Source organism: Salvelinus namaycush, chromosome 29, assembly GCF_016432855.1.
Source record: "Salvelinus namaycush isolate Seneca chromosome 29, SaNama_1.0, whole genome shotgun sequence".
NCBI classification, from domain to species: domain Eukaryota; kingdom Metazoa; phylum Chordata; class Actinopteri; order Salmoniformes; family Salmonidae; genus Salvelinus; species Salvelinus namaycush.
In genome coordinates, this window is record NC_052335.1 from 2,310,299 (window position 1) to 2,322,698 (window position 12,400).

The window sequence follows — 12,400 nt, forward strand, 5'->3', positions numbered from 1 at the left end:
GTTCTTTTTGGATGCAAATCTCCGTTGCTGAAACATGTCGTGTCTCATAGGAGACAAGTGCATATGATCTTAAAAAAGGACGTTGATGAACTGAATTTAGCGTTCAGTTTTAAGATTGATGGATTTGATTATGTCTTCTACGCTTCTACTGAATCAATGAAATGCTTTGGCTGTGGAAGAGAGGGGCATTTGGTGCGTAGTTGTCCCGAGAATGAGAGCGCAGAGCCCGGTAGTAGCTCTAGTGCTGGTGCAGCTAACGCACCACCGCGAAGGGATGAACATGCTAAGGGTGCAGGGGAAGGGAGAAGGTGGGCAGATGTGGTTGGAAAAGTAGGAGAGGAAGGCATTGTGGATACGGGGGCAATTGTGGTAGATCAGAACAAAGAGGGAGGGGAAACAGGCGGTGAGATTGCGACTGCCGTCGCTGAGATGGTGCTGGAAAATGAAATTGGAGGTAAAGAGGAGATTGAAATAACGGAAAAGGAAGCAGCTGTTTTCAAAGTACCGAGGAATAAGAGGAAGAATTTAAGGGGTGGTGAAGGGTCTAATTCTAAGAGGAAGGTAGAGATTGATAAATCAGTTGAGGATGAACAGGTGGTAGAGATGGTGGAGTTTTCTTCTGGGGAGGATAGCGAGAGTGAGTCATCTGACGCGTCACAACAAAATAGCGAGATAAATGGGGTGGAAGGGAGGTATGGGATTGAGAAGGTACGTCAATTTCTGAAGTTGACAAAAGGGAAGAAATATATGCAGGATTACAATGTAACTGATTTTTTCCCTGGAAGTGAATTGTTTATTGAATCAGCAAAGTTTCTGATGTCAAAAATTACAGGGGGAGGTTTGACAAGCCCTGAAATTGCTAGACTCAAGAAAGTGGTCACGAGAGTGATAAGTGATGTAAATTCTAAGGAAAATGAAAGAGTTCAGTTGCAGCTTTAACTCTGTAAAGAGATGTGGTGTCTGTATCTTCCTCTGTATATTTTTTTCATCCATGAGCAGTTTTAAGATTTCTTCTTTAAACGTAAATGGGGCAAGAGATGGTAAAAAAAGAGCCATAGTGTATGAGTTAATTAGGGGAAAGGGAAGTGACATAAATTTTCTACAAGAAACGCATAGTAATTTGGAAAATGAAGTTATGTGGCAACAGGAGTGGGGGGACAAGAGACTGTCTGCCACTGAGCCCTCAGACGAGGACAGCTTGAGTCTCAATGTCCCCATGTCCCACATCAAAGAGGAGGGGCTAAGCAAAGACGACTCCAGCGAACACATCAGCGCTCTCACAGCGGACCCCCACGGGGACGGGGTGCGACTGATAGAGGAGAGCCCCACTGAGGCCCTGAAGGAACAGTTTGGCTACAGAGATTCTTCTGCTCTCAGCAACTGCTTTGTCAGCTACATCAAGGGACGGGCGGCAGACTACGACGAGCCCCTCAGGATTGAAGAAGAAACACACTGGGCCTCTGAACAGACGTCAAAGGTCACAGAAGGAACACACATTGCCATGATCAACCAGCTGAAGGAGGCTGTGGAGCTACTACAAGACCCTAACAGAGTGAATATGGAAACAGAGGACCTGTCTGGAATTCAGCTCTACCCTGTTGAGATGGTCATGGTGGAGGACTCTCTCAATGGCCAAGACAGTGATGGCAGTGAAGGACAAACCACACCCAAGTGGGACACTCCCGAAGGAGGCTTTGAGTTCCAGAAGAAACGAGAGTTGATTCTAGAGAGGGCCAGGCTGGAGGCCCAGCTTGCATGCCAACAATATGAGACACATATGTCCAACCAGGGAGAAGACAGAGTTCCAGGCAGCGGTCCCACGTTTATCACCCCTGCCTTTGGGCTGAAGCCCCGCTCTGTATTCCTGAGGACCCATAACAGCCTGGAGTCTGTTGACCCTCAGTTCACCATGAGGAGGAAGATGGAACAGCTGAGAGAAGAGCTGGAGCTGATGGAACAACTCAGAGACAGCATAGAGAGCAGACTGAAGGTGGCTCTTCCTGAAGACCTAGGCTCCTCCCTCTTGGACGGGGTGGTGCTATGCCATTTGGCCAATAACATTCGCCCACGCTCCATGGTCAGCATCAATGTGCCCTCGCCTGCTGTGCCCAAACTCAGCATGGCTAAGTGTCGGCGAAACGTAGAGAACTTCCTGGATGCCTGTAGGAAAATGGGCGTTCCTGAGGATAAGCTGTGTCTGCCTCATCACATACTAGAGGAGAAGGGTATGATCAAGGTGAGCGTGAAGGTCCAGGCGCTGGTGGATGAGACCTCAACCAAGCAGGCTCTCTTCACGTGAGAGGGAAGGAGACCAACACACCAACATATAGACACACACCACTTAGTCTGTGGTTCATTTTGTCAAAGTGACGAACACAGTTGCCATTGTACCTCCTGAAATAGCCTTTTGGGGAAATTATTTTTTGTTGATGAAATAAGTTGAATGTATATGTTCTTTTGTATTTTTTATTTTATTTATTTTGTTTAGGAATTACATTTGTTGTTTCATTTCTGAAAAGGCAGTGTGTCATTATTTATGTTAACACTTGAGTATAAAATAAAGGTTTTATAAAAACTCAAAAACTCAAAAACTCTCTCTCTCTCTCTCTCTCTCTCTCTCTCTCTCTCTCTCTCTCTCTCTCTCTCTCTCTCTCTCTCTCTCTCTCTCTCTCTCTCTCTCTCTCTCTCTCTCTCTCTCTCTCTCTCTCTCAACCCTGGCCAATGTCACAAACGGGACAGTTTTTAGGATCACATGCCATTCACTAGGCTGGCAGATCTGGGTACCATCTCCTGTCTTCTCCTCTTCCCCTGCCGTAGTTCTCCAGCCCGCTCCGCCCGCTGCCAGGCTCAGGCCCTTGATCTGCCACATCCTGTTATCCTCCATGGGAGGAAAGGAGAGGAGAGCCGCCAACAGCCTCGCCACAGACACACTGATAACAGCTAGCCTAGCAGGAAAGCACAGCATAGAGCTACAGGACAGAGATAGAGCTACAGGAAAGACATAGAGCTACAGGACATACTGTTGAGCTACAGGACAAACATAGACCTACAGGACAGACATAGAGCTACAGGACAGACATAGAGCTACAGGACATACTGTTGAGCTACAGGACAGACAGAAAGCTAAGGAGAGATAGAGCTAGAGGACAGACATATGGCTACAGGACAGAGATACAGCTAGAGGATAGAGATTGAGGTACTGGACATACATATAGCTACAGGACAGAGATAGAGCTACAGGACAGACATAAAGCTAAGGAGAGATAGAGCTAGAGGACAGACATATGGCTACAGGACAGAGATAGAGCTACAGGACAGACAGAGCTACAGGACAGACATAAAGCTAAGGAGAGATAGAGCCAGAGGACAGACATATGGCTACAGGACAGAGATACAGCTACTGAACACATAGAGCTACAGAACAGACATAAAGCTAGAGGATAGAGATTGAGGTACTGGACATACATATAGCTACAGGACAGAGATAGAGCTACAGGACAGACATAGAGCTACAGGACAGACATAAAGCTAAGGAGAGATAGAGCTAGAGGACAGACATATGGCTACAGGACAGAGATAGAGCTACAGGACAGACATAGAGCTACAGGACAGACATAAAGCTAAGGAGAGATAGAGCTAGAGGACAGACATATGGCTACAGGACAGAGATAGAGCTACAGGACAGACAGAGCTACAGGACAGACATAAAGCTAAGGAGAGATAGAGCTAGAGGACAGACATATGGCTACAGGACAGAGATAGAGCTACAGGACAGACAGAGCTACAGGACAGACATAAAGCTAAGGAGAGATAGAGCCAGAGGACAGACATATGGCTACAGGACAGAGATACAGCTACTGGACACATAGAGCTACAGAACAGACATAGAGCTACAGGACAGACATAGAGCTACAGAACAGACATAGAGCTATAGGACAGACATAAAGCTACTGGACACATAGAGCTACAGAACAGACATAAAGCTTGAGGATAGAGATAGAGGTACTGGACATACATATGGCTACAGGACAGAGATAGAGCTACAGAACAGACATAGAGCTACAGGACAGACATAAAGCTAAGGAGAGATAGAGCTACAGGACAGAGATACAGCTACAGGACAGAGATACAGCTACAGGACAGAGATAGAGCTACAGGACAAACATAGAGCTATGGGACAGATATAGAGCTACATAACAGGCATAGAGCTACGGGACAGACATAGAGCTGCAGGACAGACATAGAGCTACAGGACAGACATAGAGCTACAGGACAAACATAGAGCTATGTGACAGATATAGAGCTACATAACAGGCATAGAGCTATAGGACAGACATAAAGCTAAGGAGAGATAGAGCTAGAGGACAGAGATACAGCTACAGGACAGAGATACAGCTACAGGACAGAGATAGAGCTACAGGACAAACATAGAGCTATGGGACAGATATAGAGCTACATAACAGGCATAGAGCTACGGGACAGACATAGAGCTGCAGGACAGACATAGAGCTACAGGACAGACATAGAGCTACAGGACAAACATAGAGCTATGTGACAGATATAGAGCTACATAACAGGCATAGAGCTACGGGACAGACATAGAGATGCAGGACAGGCATAGAGCTGCAGGACAAACATAGAGCTGCAGGACAGACATAAAGCTACAGGATAGAGATAGAGCTACTGGACAGACATATAGCTACAGGGTAGAAACAGTGCTACAGGACAGACATAGAACTACAGGACAGAGAAAGAGCTACATGACAGACATAAAGCTACAGGACAGAGATAGAGCTACAGGACCTACATAGCTACAGGACAAAGATAGAGCTACAGGACAGATATAGAGTTACAGGACAGACATAGAGCTACATGACAGGCATAAAGCTACAGGACAAAGATAGAGCTACAGGACAGATATAGAGTTACAGGACAGACATAGAGCTACATGACAGGCATAAAGCTACAGGACAGAGATAGAGCTACAGGACAGACATAGCTACAGGACAAAGATAGAGCTACAGGACAGACATAGAGATACAGGGCAGAGATAGAGCTACAGGACAGACATAGAGCTACAGGGCAGAGACAGATCTACAGGACAGAGATAGAGCTACAGGACAGAGATAGAGCTACAGGACAGACAGAGCTACAGGACAGAGATAGAGCTACAGGACAGACATAGAGCTACAGGACAGAGATAGAGCTACAGGACAGAGATAGAGCTACAGGACAGACATAGAGCTACAGGACAGACAGAACAACAACGACCTAAGGCTATAGTATACAGCCACACAACAGACAAAGAGCTAGAGCTGCAAGGATTGCTACAGAACATAGTTACAAGTATTTCGAGCAAGTAGTCCTATAAGGCTAATACAATCAGACTCAGCGCCACAGAGACAAATCTAGTGCTACAGCACGAAGCTGTAGACATACTTTAAACAAAGGGGTACACAACTACAGCTATAACACATGTCTACTACTAGACCCTCAGCCAAATCATCTTCATCAAAGGACAAATAAAAAAAGTTACAATAAGAGCATGTCTTTCCTATCAGGCATCATCGTTATCAGATTAGGCAAGAGCGAGCCGAGTCCTCATCGAGAGCACTGATCGAAAAAGGGAAAAGCGCAGGCAGTTGCATGACTCTCCATTCACCTTCCTCTCCCGGAGATAAGAACCTATCTCTGTCTGTTCCACATCACTCAAAGAGCTGACTGAAGTGATGACGTTTTTCTACTCTCTCAAATTCAAAGCTACCGACATCAGTGAGGTGGAAGTATTGTCAAACTCTAAACCATTCACTGACAGTTCAACGTCAAAGAAAGTGCATGTGGCATCAATGTAAACTGACCAGCATATCAACAACTCTATGGTTACATCTTGATTGACACCAATCTAATATGCAAATAGATCAACACCGTTATCCTGCACCTATAGAACTGAGATTTTCTTTGGGCCTCATCTCATTCAGATATAAGTAGAAATGAAGCCCACTTGTACACGACAGCAAGCAGGAACAAAGGCAGACATCAGGGAGAGACAGAAAGACAAGAAAGCATGGAGAGACAAAAAGACAGACACAGACAGGCAGAGAGACAGAGGCATGTTGACGCCCACCTGTCTGCCCCTTAATCACACCTGAATGAGTTGTTTTTCAGCGAGAACACACGCTGGAACAGTAAAGGGGCCTGGCGCAGGCAGGCAGCGAGGCAGGCAGGCAGGAGGCGAGCTAGTGGGAGGGTGCTCGCTGTAGCTATGGCTCCCTGTGGTGCCATTCCACTGCTTTGTGTTGTGAAGCACAGCAAGCTGTTGTCCCTGTAAAACAGGCTGCTAGCTCTATATCAGGATTTTGTATTTTTACAATGTAACATGCAATTATACTGTAAGATGTGTTATTACATATGGGTAGACTGATTATACATCAAAACGTGAGCTCGGCCTGTTCTTCCAAGGACATTCGGATTGTCTTTCTATCCAATCCATCCATTCACCCATCTATCCATACATCCACCTACCTGCTGCTGGTCTGGGCTGAGAGTAGCCCCATGCAGGTCCTTCCCCAGGAACCCAGGGTACAAAACACAAGCAAATCAATAGAGTTAAACACAGCTCCACACAGAAAGGATACAGTCTGAGGGCCCCACTCTGGGTCCCAATGGCCAGGATCTTCTGGACTGGGTCATGGGCCATGGACGACGGCTGATAGGGGAAGCCATGACGGACAGTCTGGGCGTCCAATGAGAGGGCAGCAAAGCAGGGCGATGAGGAAACAACAGGTAAATCATGGTTAGAGGGAATTTTCGTGAGCGTTCTCACGACAGAGTAACGTTAGTTTTGTGTCCAAATAATACAATCAATATACTTACTCAACCCGCAATTTGAAGTCTGGGAATGAACACTTGAAATGAACAGGCAAAGGAACAGAAATATACAGCAACACAATGAGCACAACAGCAATGACCCTCGAAAAAAATAGCATTTTATGTGGGATTTTTTTTGTTATCCTAACAGTCATATTGTGTGTGCATAGGCCCATTTTTAGATAATAGCAACAACACCATCTCTTTTGATGGCGTCTCCCTAGTCGTGATTACATTACTACTGTAGAAATAAAACACAGCAATAAAACCCATCAATTTGGGGCGGGACAGGTCTACCACAATATGCCGGTGCTGCTGGAGCCTATTGCATCAGTCAGTAAGTCAGTCGGCGAGTTGTTGTAGCCTACTTGTTTGCTTATTGCCAGAGCAGAGCAGAGCGCAAAAGCATATCACGTAAGAGCCGCTCCACTGTAGCAGACACCTGCCCTAGCGCAGGCAGCAGCGGCAACAAGGGCTGGGCTTTGGATCATTTTCCTCGACCATATGTGCCTGGAGCGTCAACCCAATTATGACACCCCAGGACCCGGCTGGATCAAAACCGCAAGACCTATTTTAATTGTATTTGTATTTTCACCAAAATAATTGGCGACATGTAGCTTAGGCTGTTCTAGCCAACCATTCCAGATATTAGGCCTACACGGGTCTAGCCACGCGCAAATGCTGAAACCCTCCACTCTAGCGATGGAGAGAAACACGTCACAAATAGCCCTGTGTTTTCAAGTCGATGATATAGGCTACCACAAATCATTTACATTATGTAGGCCCAATGATATTAATCTTTCCCAAGAGCGTTCACTAATGTTCATGTTAAAGCGCACAAAACTGTGCCAGGTAGAAATGAGCAGCATCACTCAACGCTGGGCTGCCATCGCCCCAAGGGATTATAAAAAACTGTATGTATGCCTAATGTCATGTCAAGGGGTAGCCAAGCACCTCACTGCTCCACGGAGTTGAGTGCAGACTAGAGTTTTTAAATGAACCTCCGACTTCTTAGAGTCGCTATTTGGTCGAAATTCTTAAACCCTTACCGTGTGCCTATGTATGTCCTCTGTTGTTGTGTTCCCTTGTTTGCTGAAATCCATACTTTTTAATAAAACGTACATTTATCCAATAGAATACAGAGAGAGTGTTCTTCAATTAAATTTTTTTAACATCAGGTATGTACAGTGCGGTGTCCACCAGGGCAGTGTCCTTGGGCCGTTACTCTTCTTTATTTCTACTAATTATTTGCCACTGGTCTTACACAAAGCTAGAATGACTATGTATGGATGATTCTACACACTACATGTCAGCACCCAAAGCCAGTGAGCTCACTGAATTCTAAATAAAAAGTTACAGTCAGTATCAGAATGGGTGATTAATAATAAACTGGTCTTAAAAGGTGCAATATGCAGAAATCGCTCCGCCATTTCTTGGTTGCTAAAATTCTAATAGTTCACCTAATTTGAGTTGATGTGACAAAACAAGCAATCATTTTACCATCTAAAATGCTGTGAAATATATTTTCAATAAGCAAAAATATAGTATTTTCAGCTGTTTGAAGCTGGTGTACAAAATCAAAAGTAAAAGATGCAAAAAGCATAGAAATAGAGCACATAGAACAAATCTACCGCTTCTTAGACTTGCATTCAACGACAATGACAGATCTACAATTCACATTTCGCTCCTCCAGGTCCGTCTCCTGTCAGCAGCCCCGCAGCAGATTAAAAGCTATGGATGACAGGGCTTTCAGTTGCATGATTCCGCAGCTGTGGAATGCACTTTCAGACACTATTAGGGCTGCAGAGTCTCTGTCCTCCTTTGAAGGCACAGCCCAAGACCTTGCTGTTCAGAAAAGCCTTCAAGGACCTCTGCCAACCCTGTTCTCATGTCTTCCGGATCTGACTACAGCTGTATATAGCTTTGATTGTTATCTGTGTTCTGTGTTTTGGATAGTTTTTATTATTATTTTGTATATTTTTGTAGCACCTTGGGTGTGAGAAAAGCACTTTACAAATTAAATGAATTGTTATTATTATTATTACATCTAAAAGTAAAGGCATTGTATTTGTTTCAAAAGATTCTCTAAGACCTAAACCTCAGCTGGAGTTGTGCATAATGGGTGTGGCCATTGAGAAAGTTGATGAAATTAAACTCCAAGTCATATTGACAAAGTTGTTGTGAAGATGGGGAGGGGTATGTCTGTTATAACAAGATGTTCTGCGTTTTTGACACAAACATCAACTGTACTAGTTTTTCAGGATCTGGCCTTGTCCCATCTTGATCACTGTCTGGCAATATGGTCAAGTGCAGCAAAGAAAGACCTAGCAAAGCTGCAGCCGGCTCAGAACAAAGCAGCACGCCCTGCCCACACAGAACTAACATCAACCACATGCAGGCCAGTCTTTCCTGGTTGAGGGTTGACGAGCGATGAACTGCTTCTCTTCTAGTTTCTATGAGACATATTACTGTGATGAAAATGCCAGATTCAGCTCAGACACCTGTAGATATCCCACAAGACGTGCCACCGTGGGTCTCATCACCGTCCTCAAGTCCAAATGAAGTCACGGCAACGCACAGTATTATACAGAGCCATGATCACATGGAACATCCTTCCATCTCCAATAACTCAAGCCAACATCAAAATGACCTTTAAAAAATGTATTTGGTATTTGTCATTTTATTAGGATCCCCATTAGCTGTTGGGAAAGCAGCAGCCACTCTTCCTGGGGTTCCACACGAAACATGAAACAGGACATAATACAGAACATTAATAGACAAGAACAATGAATTGAACAACATCTCATGGAAAGGTGGGACTGTGATGGGACACACACAAACACACACAGACACACTAACACGAGCATGTTTTTTTCTTGTTGTATTGTTTGTATCATTTTTTTGTTGTGTTTGAAATTTGTGTGACTGTCCTTGTCTATCGGTGTATCGGTGTTTTGTTACTTGTCATGTTTTGTGTTTTCTTGTGGAACCCCAGGAAGAGTAGCTGCTGCTTTCCCAACAGCTAATGGGGATCCTAATAAACAAATAAATACAATGACCAAATAAACAAATAAATACAATCACCAGTGGGCTACGTCGACAGTCAGTGGTTGTAGCCCACTGGGCACAGATATCAGTTCAATGTCTAGTTTTGATTTACATTTGGTTGAGTTGTCAACTAACATGAATTCAACGTAAAAAAATACAATTAAAAGTTGAAAAGTTGGGTGAAAAAAGATGGAATGCTCTTTTTATTTATTTATTTAACTAGGCAAGTCAGTTAAGAACAAATTCTTATTTTCAATGACGGCCTAGGAACAGTGGGTTATGCCTTGTTCAGGGGATTCGAACTCAATTCGATTTTAAGGTTACGAGTCCAACGCTCTAACCACTAGGCTACCTACTTTGAGGACTTTTTGCAAATCCAATCAGTTTTCCATGTTGATTAAACTTCATCACATATATTTGGAGGGTTGAAAGGACGTGGAAACAACGTTGATTCAACCAGTTTTTGCCCAGTGGAATTTGATAAACGATTTATTAAAAAGTATGGATTTCATTTTTTTTAAAGTCTGTGCTCAACTCTGCAGAGGGGCTGAGGTATTGGATAGTCAAGGGACTACAGTACATCGCCGTGAACTTGAAGCTGTGGCTGCATGATCATGTGTAAAAAAATAAAATAAAAAAATAAAAAGCCCTTATACAGGTGTTGAATTCAATATCGTGTTCAGGTCATCTTGGCCTGGCCCAAACATGACAATTGAATTACACATACATAACATGCGCGCACACCATATTAAGATGAGAAATAGTCAAAAATTCAAAGGGTTGTCCATTTGAATAGAAAGCAACGTATCCTATGTATCAACGATAATATACATTTGCTGTGGCGTCCTAAGGATGGGCTACGTTCGTTCCAGCTGATTTGCAGGCAGTTCGTGCGTGTCAATCGAATGTGAGCTCTTATTAACCCCATCCATTCTTCTGTCAAGACTTATTCAATGAATAATGGGAGCCAGTGCATGATAACACGGGTCTAAATGTCAGACGCAGCCTTCTTCTATAGATCAATGAAGGAATCGGGTGTGTGAACTGGAAGGTGAGTGTTGGTGGGAGACTGATAGCCACTGTATCAATCGGCTAGGGACCCAGCGATTGACATGTTAATCGAGGCCGATCTGATTATGCAAGAAACGGGTTGTTTTATCCCAACCCCTCTGTATGACAGTTCATGCGAAGTGCACATGACATGAGCGATGAAACCAGTCTGTTTGAACGGAAGGGGGGATATATGTAGGCCTATGCATTTATTAGATCGTTATAAAGGTAGGACTATATAGGCTAATGCTGGGATGTATAGAACCAAACGCTGAATTATGATGGAAAGCCTATTCTATCTTGGTAGATCTCTAAACGCATTCGCCATATGCGCATTTTACAGGCTGGGTTAACAAACCCTGGGAATTGGCAGATGGTGTTGCCTATGAAGCAAACTATATTATCATTATTATAATGCCTTTTCATAACAGATGTTGATGAAAAAGACCAGGCAAACGCAGGTGGTCAGCTATAGTAGCTTAACCGTTCATCAGATGATAACGGTAACATTGTAGGCTATCAATAATATAGGTGACGGCGCGTTAAGTAGTCTACCAATATCGAGAGAAGCGGCAGCCAATAAATATGCAGTAAGGAAATAGAAACGTTTGATACAGAAATGTTTGATACAGCTGCATAATAAAAATGCATCTGACTCGCCCACCTTGCAGAGTTGAAAATTCTCGGACTGAAGGGTCTCCTGCATCAAATTGTTCTCCTGGGTCCCCGACTGGCCAGACGAAGCCGAGGAAGACGCTTGCTCCTTTAGGCCGTCCAGTACCTTCCTGATGTTAAACTTCTTCATTTTACCCCAGAAACACTGCGACGACGACGGAGCACAGAATTGAAATCACCAGCTCAAGATAAGGGAGTAAAGCCACTCTCTCGCTCTCTTCTGATTGCCTTCGTAAATCTCACATTTTAGATAGTGTTTTTACCGCAGTCTCCATGGTGAAAAGGGTTTCGGCCGCACACCGCTCGGGTCGGGCTCGTTGACGCGCAATTTCGAGTCGATTCTCTATTTATTCGTTGTGTGGCTATGTGCGTCGGTGTAGTCTTCTCTGACTCCGTGTCCCACTGCGTCTACGCTGCTCGCTCGCTCTCTCCGTTTTTTCTCCCCTCCCCTCTCCGCTCAGTCAACGCGGAACGCAGCTGCAGCGGTGCTTCTGCGCATTTCAGCAACCGGATATTTGATTGAAGCGCCTCCGCTCCCGTATACATCTCCTTCTCTGCCCTTGCAACAGAGGCATGATTTCTCTCTCTTTCGCCACCTCGCTCTCTTCTTTTTCTACCTTATTCTCTCTCCCACCTCTTTCTCTGTCTCTCTCTCATTCTATTTCGCACACACGTGTGCACGTACGCACACACACTGAGGGCAGGGTGAACAGCACCTGGTGATATTTGGATGCATCAGGGCAGACAGACAGTGCAGGGT

At 44.5% G+C, this 12,400-nt stretch overlaps 1 protein-coding gene across 2 annotated transcripts in view; it reads right to left on the reverse strand.

The window, feature by feature from the left end:
• LOC120024413 (syntaxin-binding protein 5-like) overlaps nucleotides 1-11,770 on the reverse strand; it is a 179,409-nt gene extending 167,639 nt beyond the window's left edge. For both annotated transcript variants that reach the window (XM_038968651.1, XM_038968652.1), the window contains exons 1-2: nucleotides 11,630-11,770; nucleotides 6,636-6,733 (exon numbers count right to left, since the gene is read on the reverse strand). In XM_038968651.1, the coding sequence (XP_038824579.1) occupies nucleotides 6,636-6,733; nucleotides 11,630-11,770 (239 nt within the window). The remainder of the gene's footprint in view (nucleotides 1-6,635; nucleotides 6,734-11,629) is intronic.
• Nucleotides 11,771-12,400: the final 630 nt, after the last annotated feature.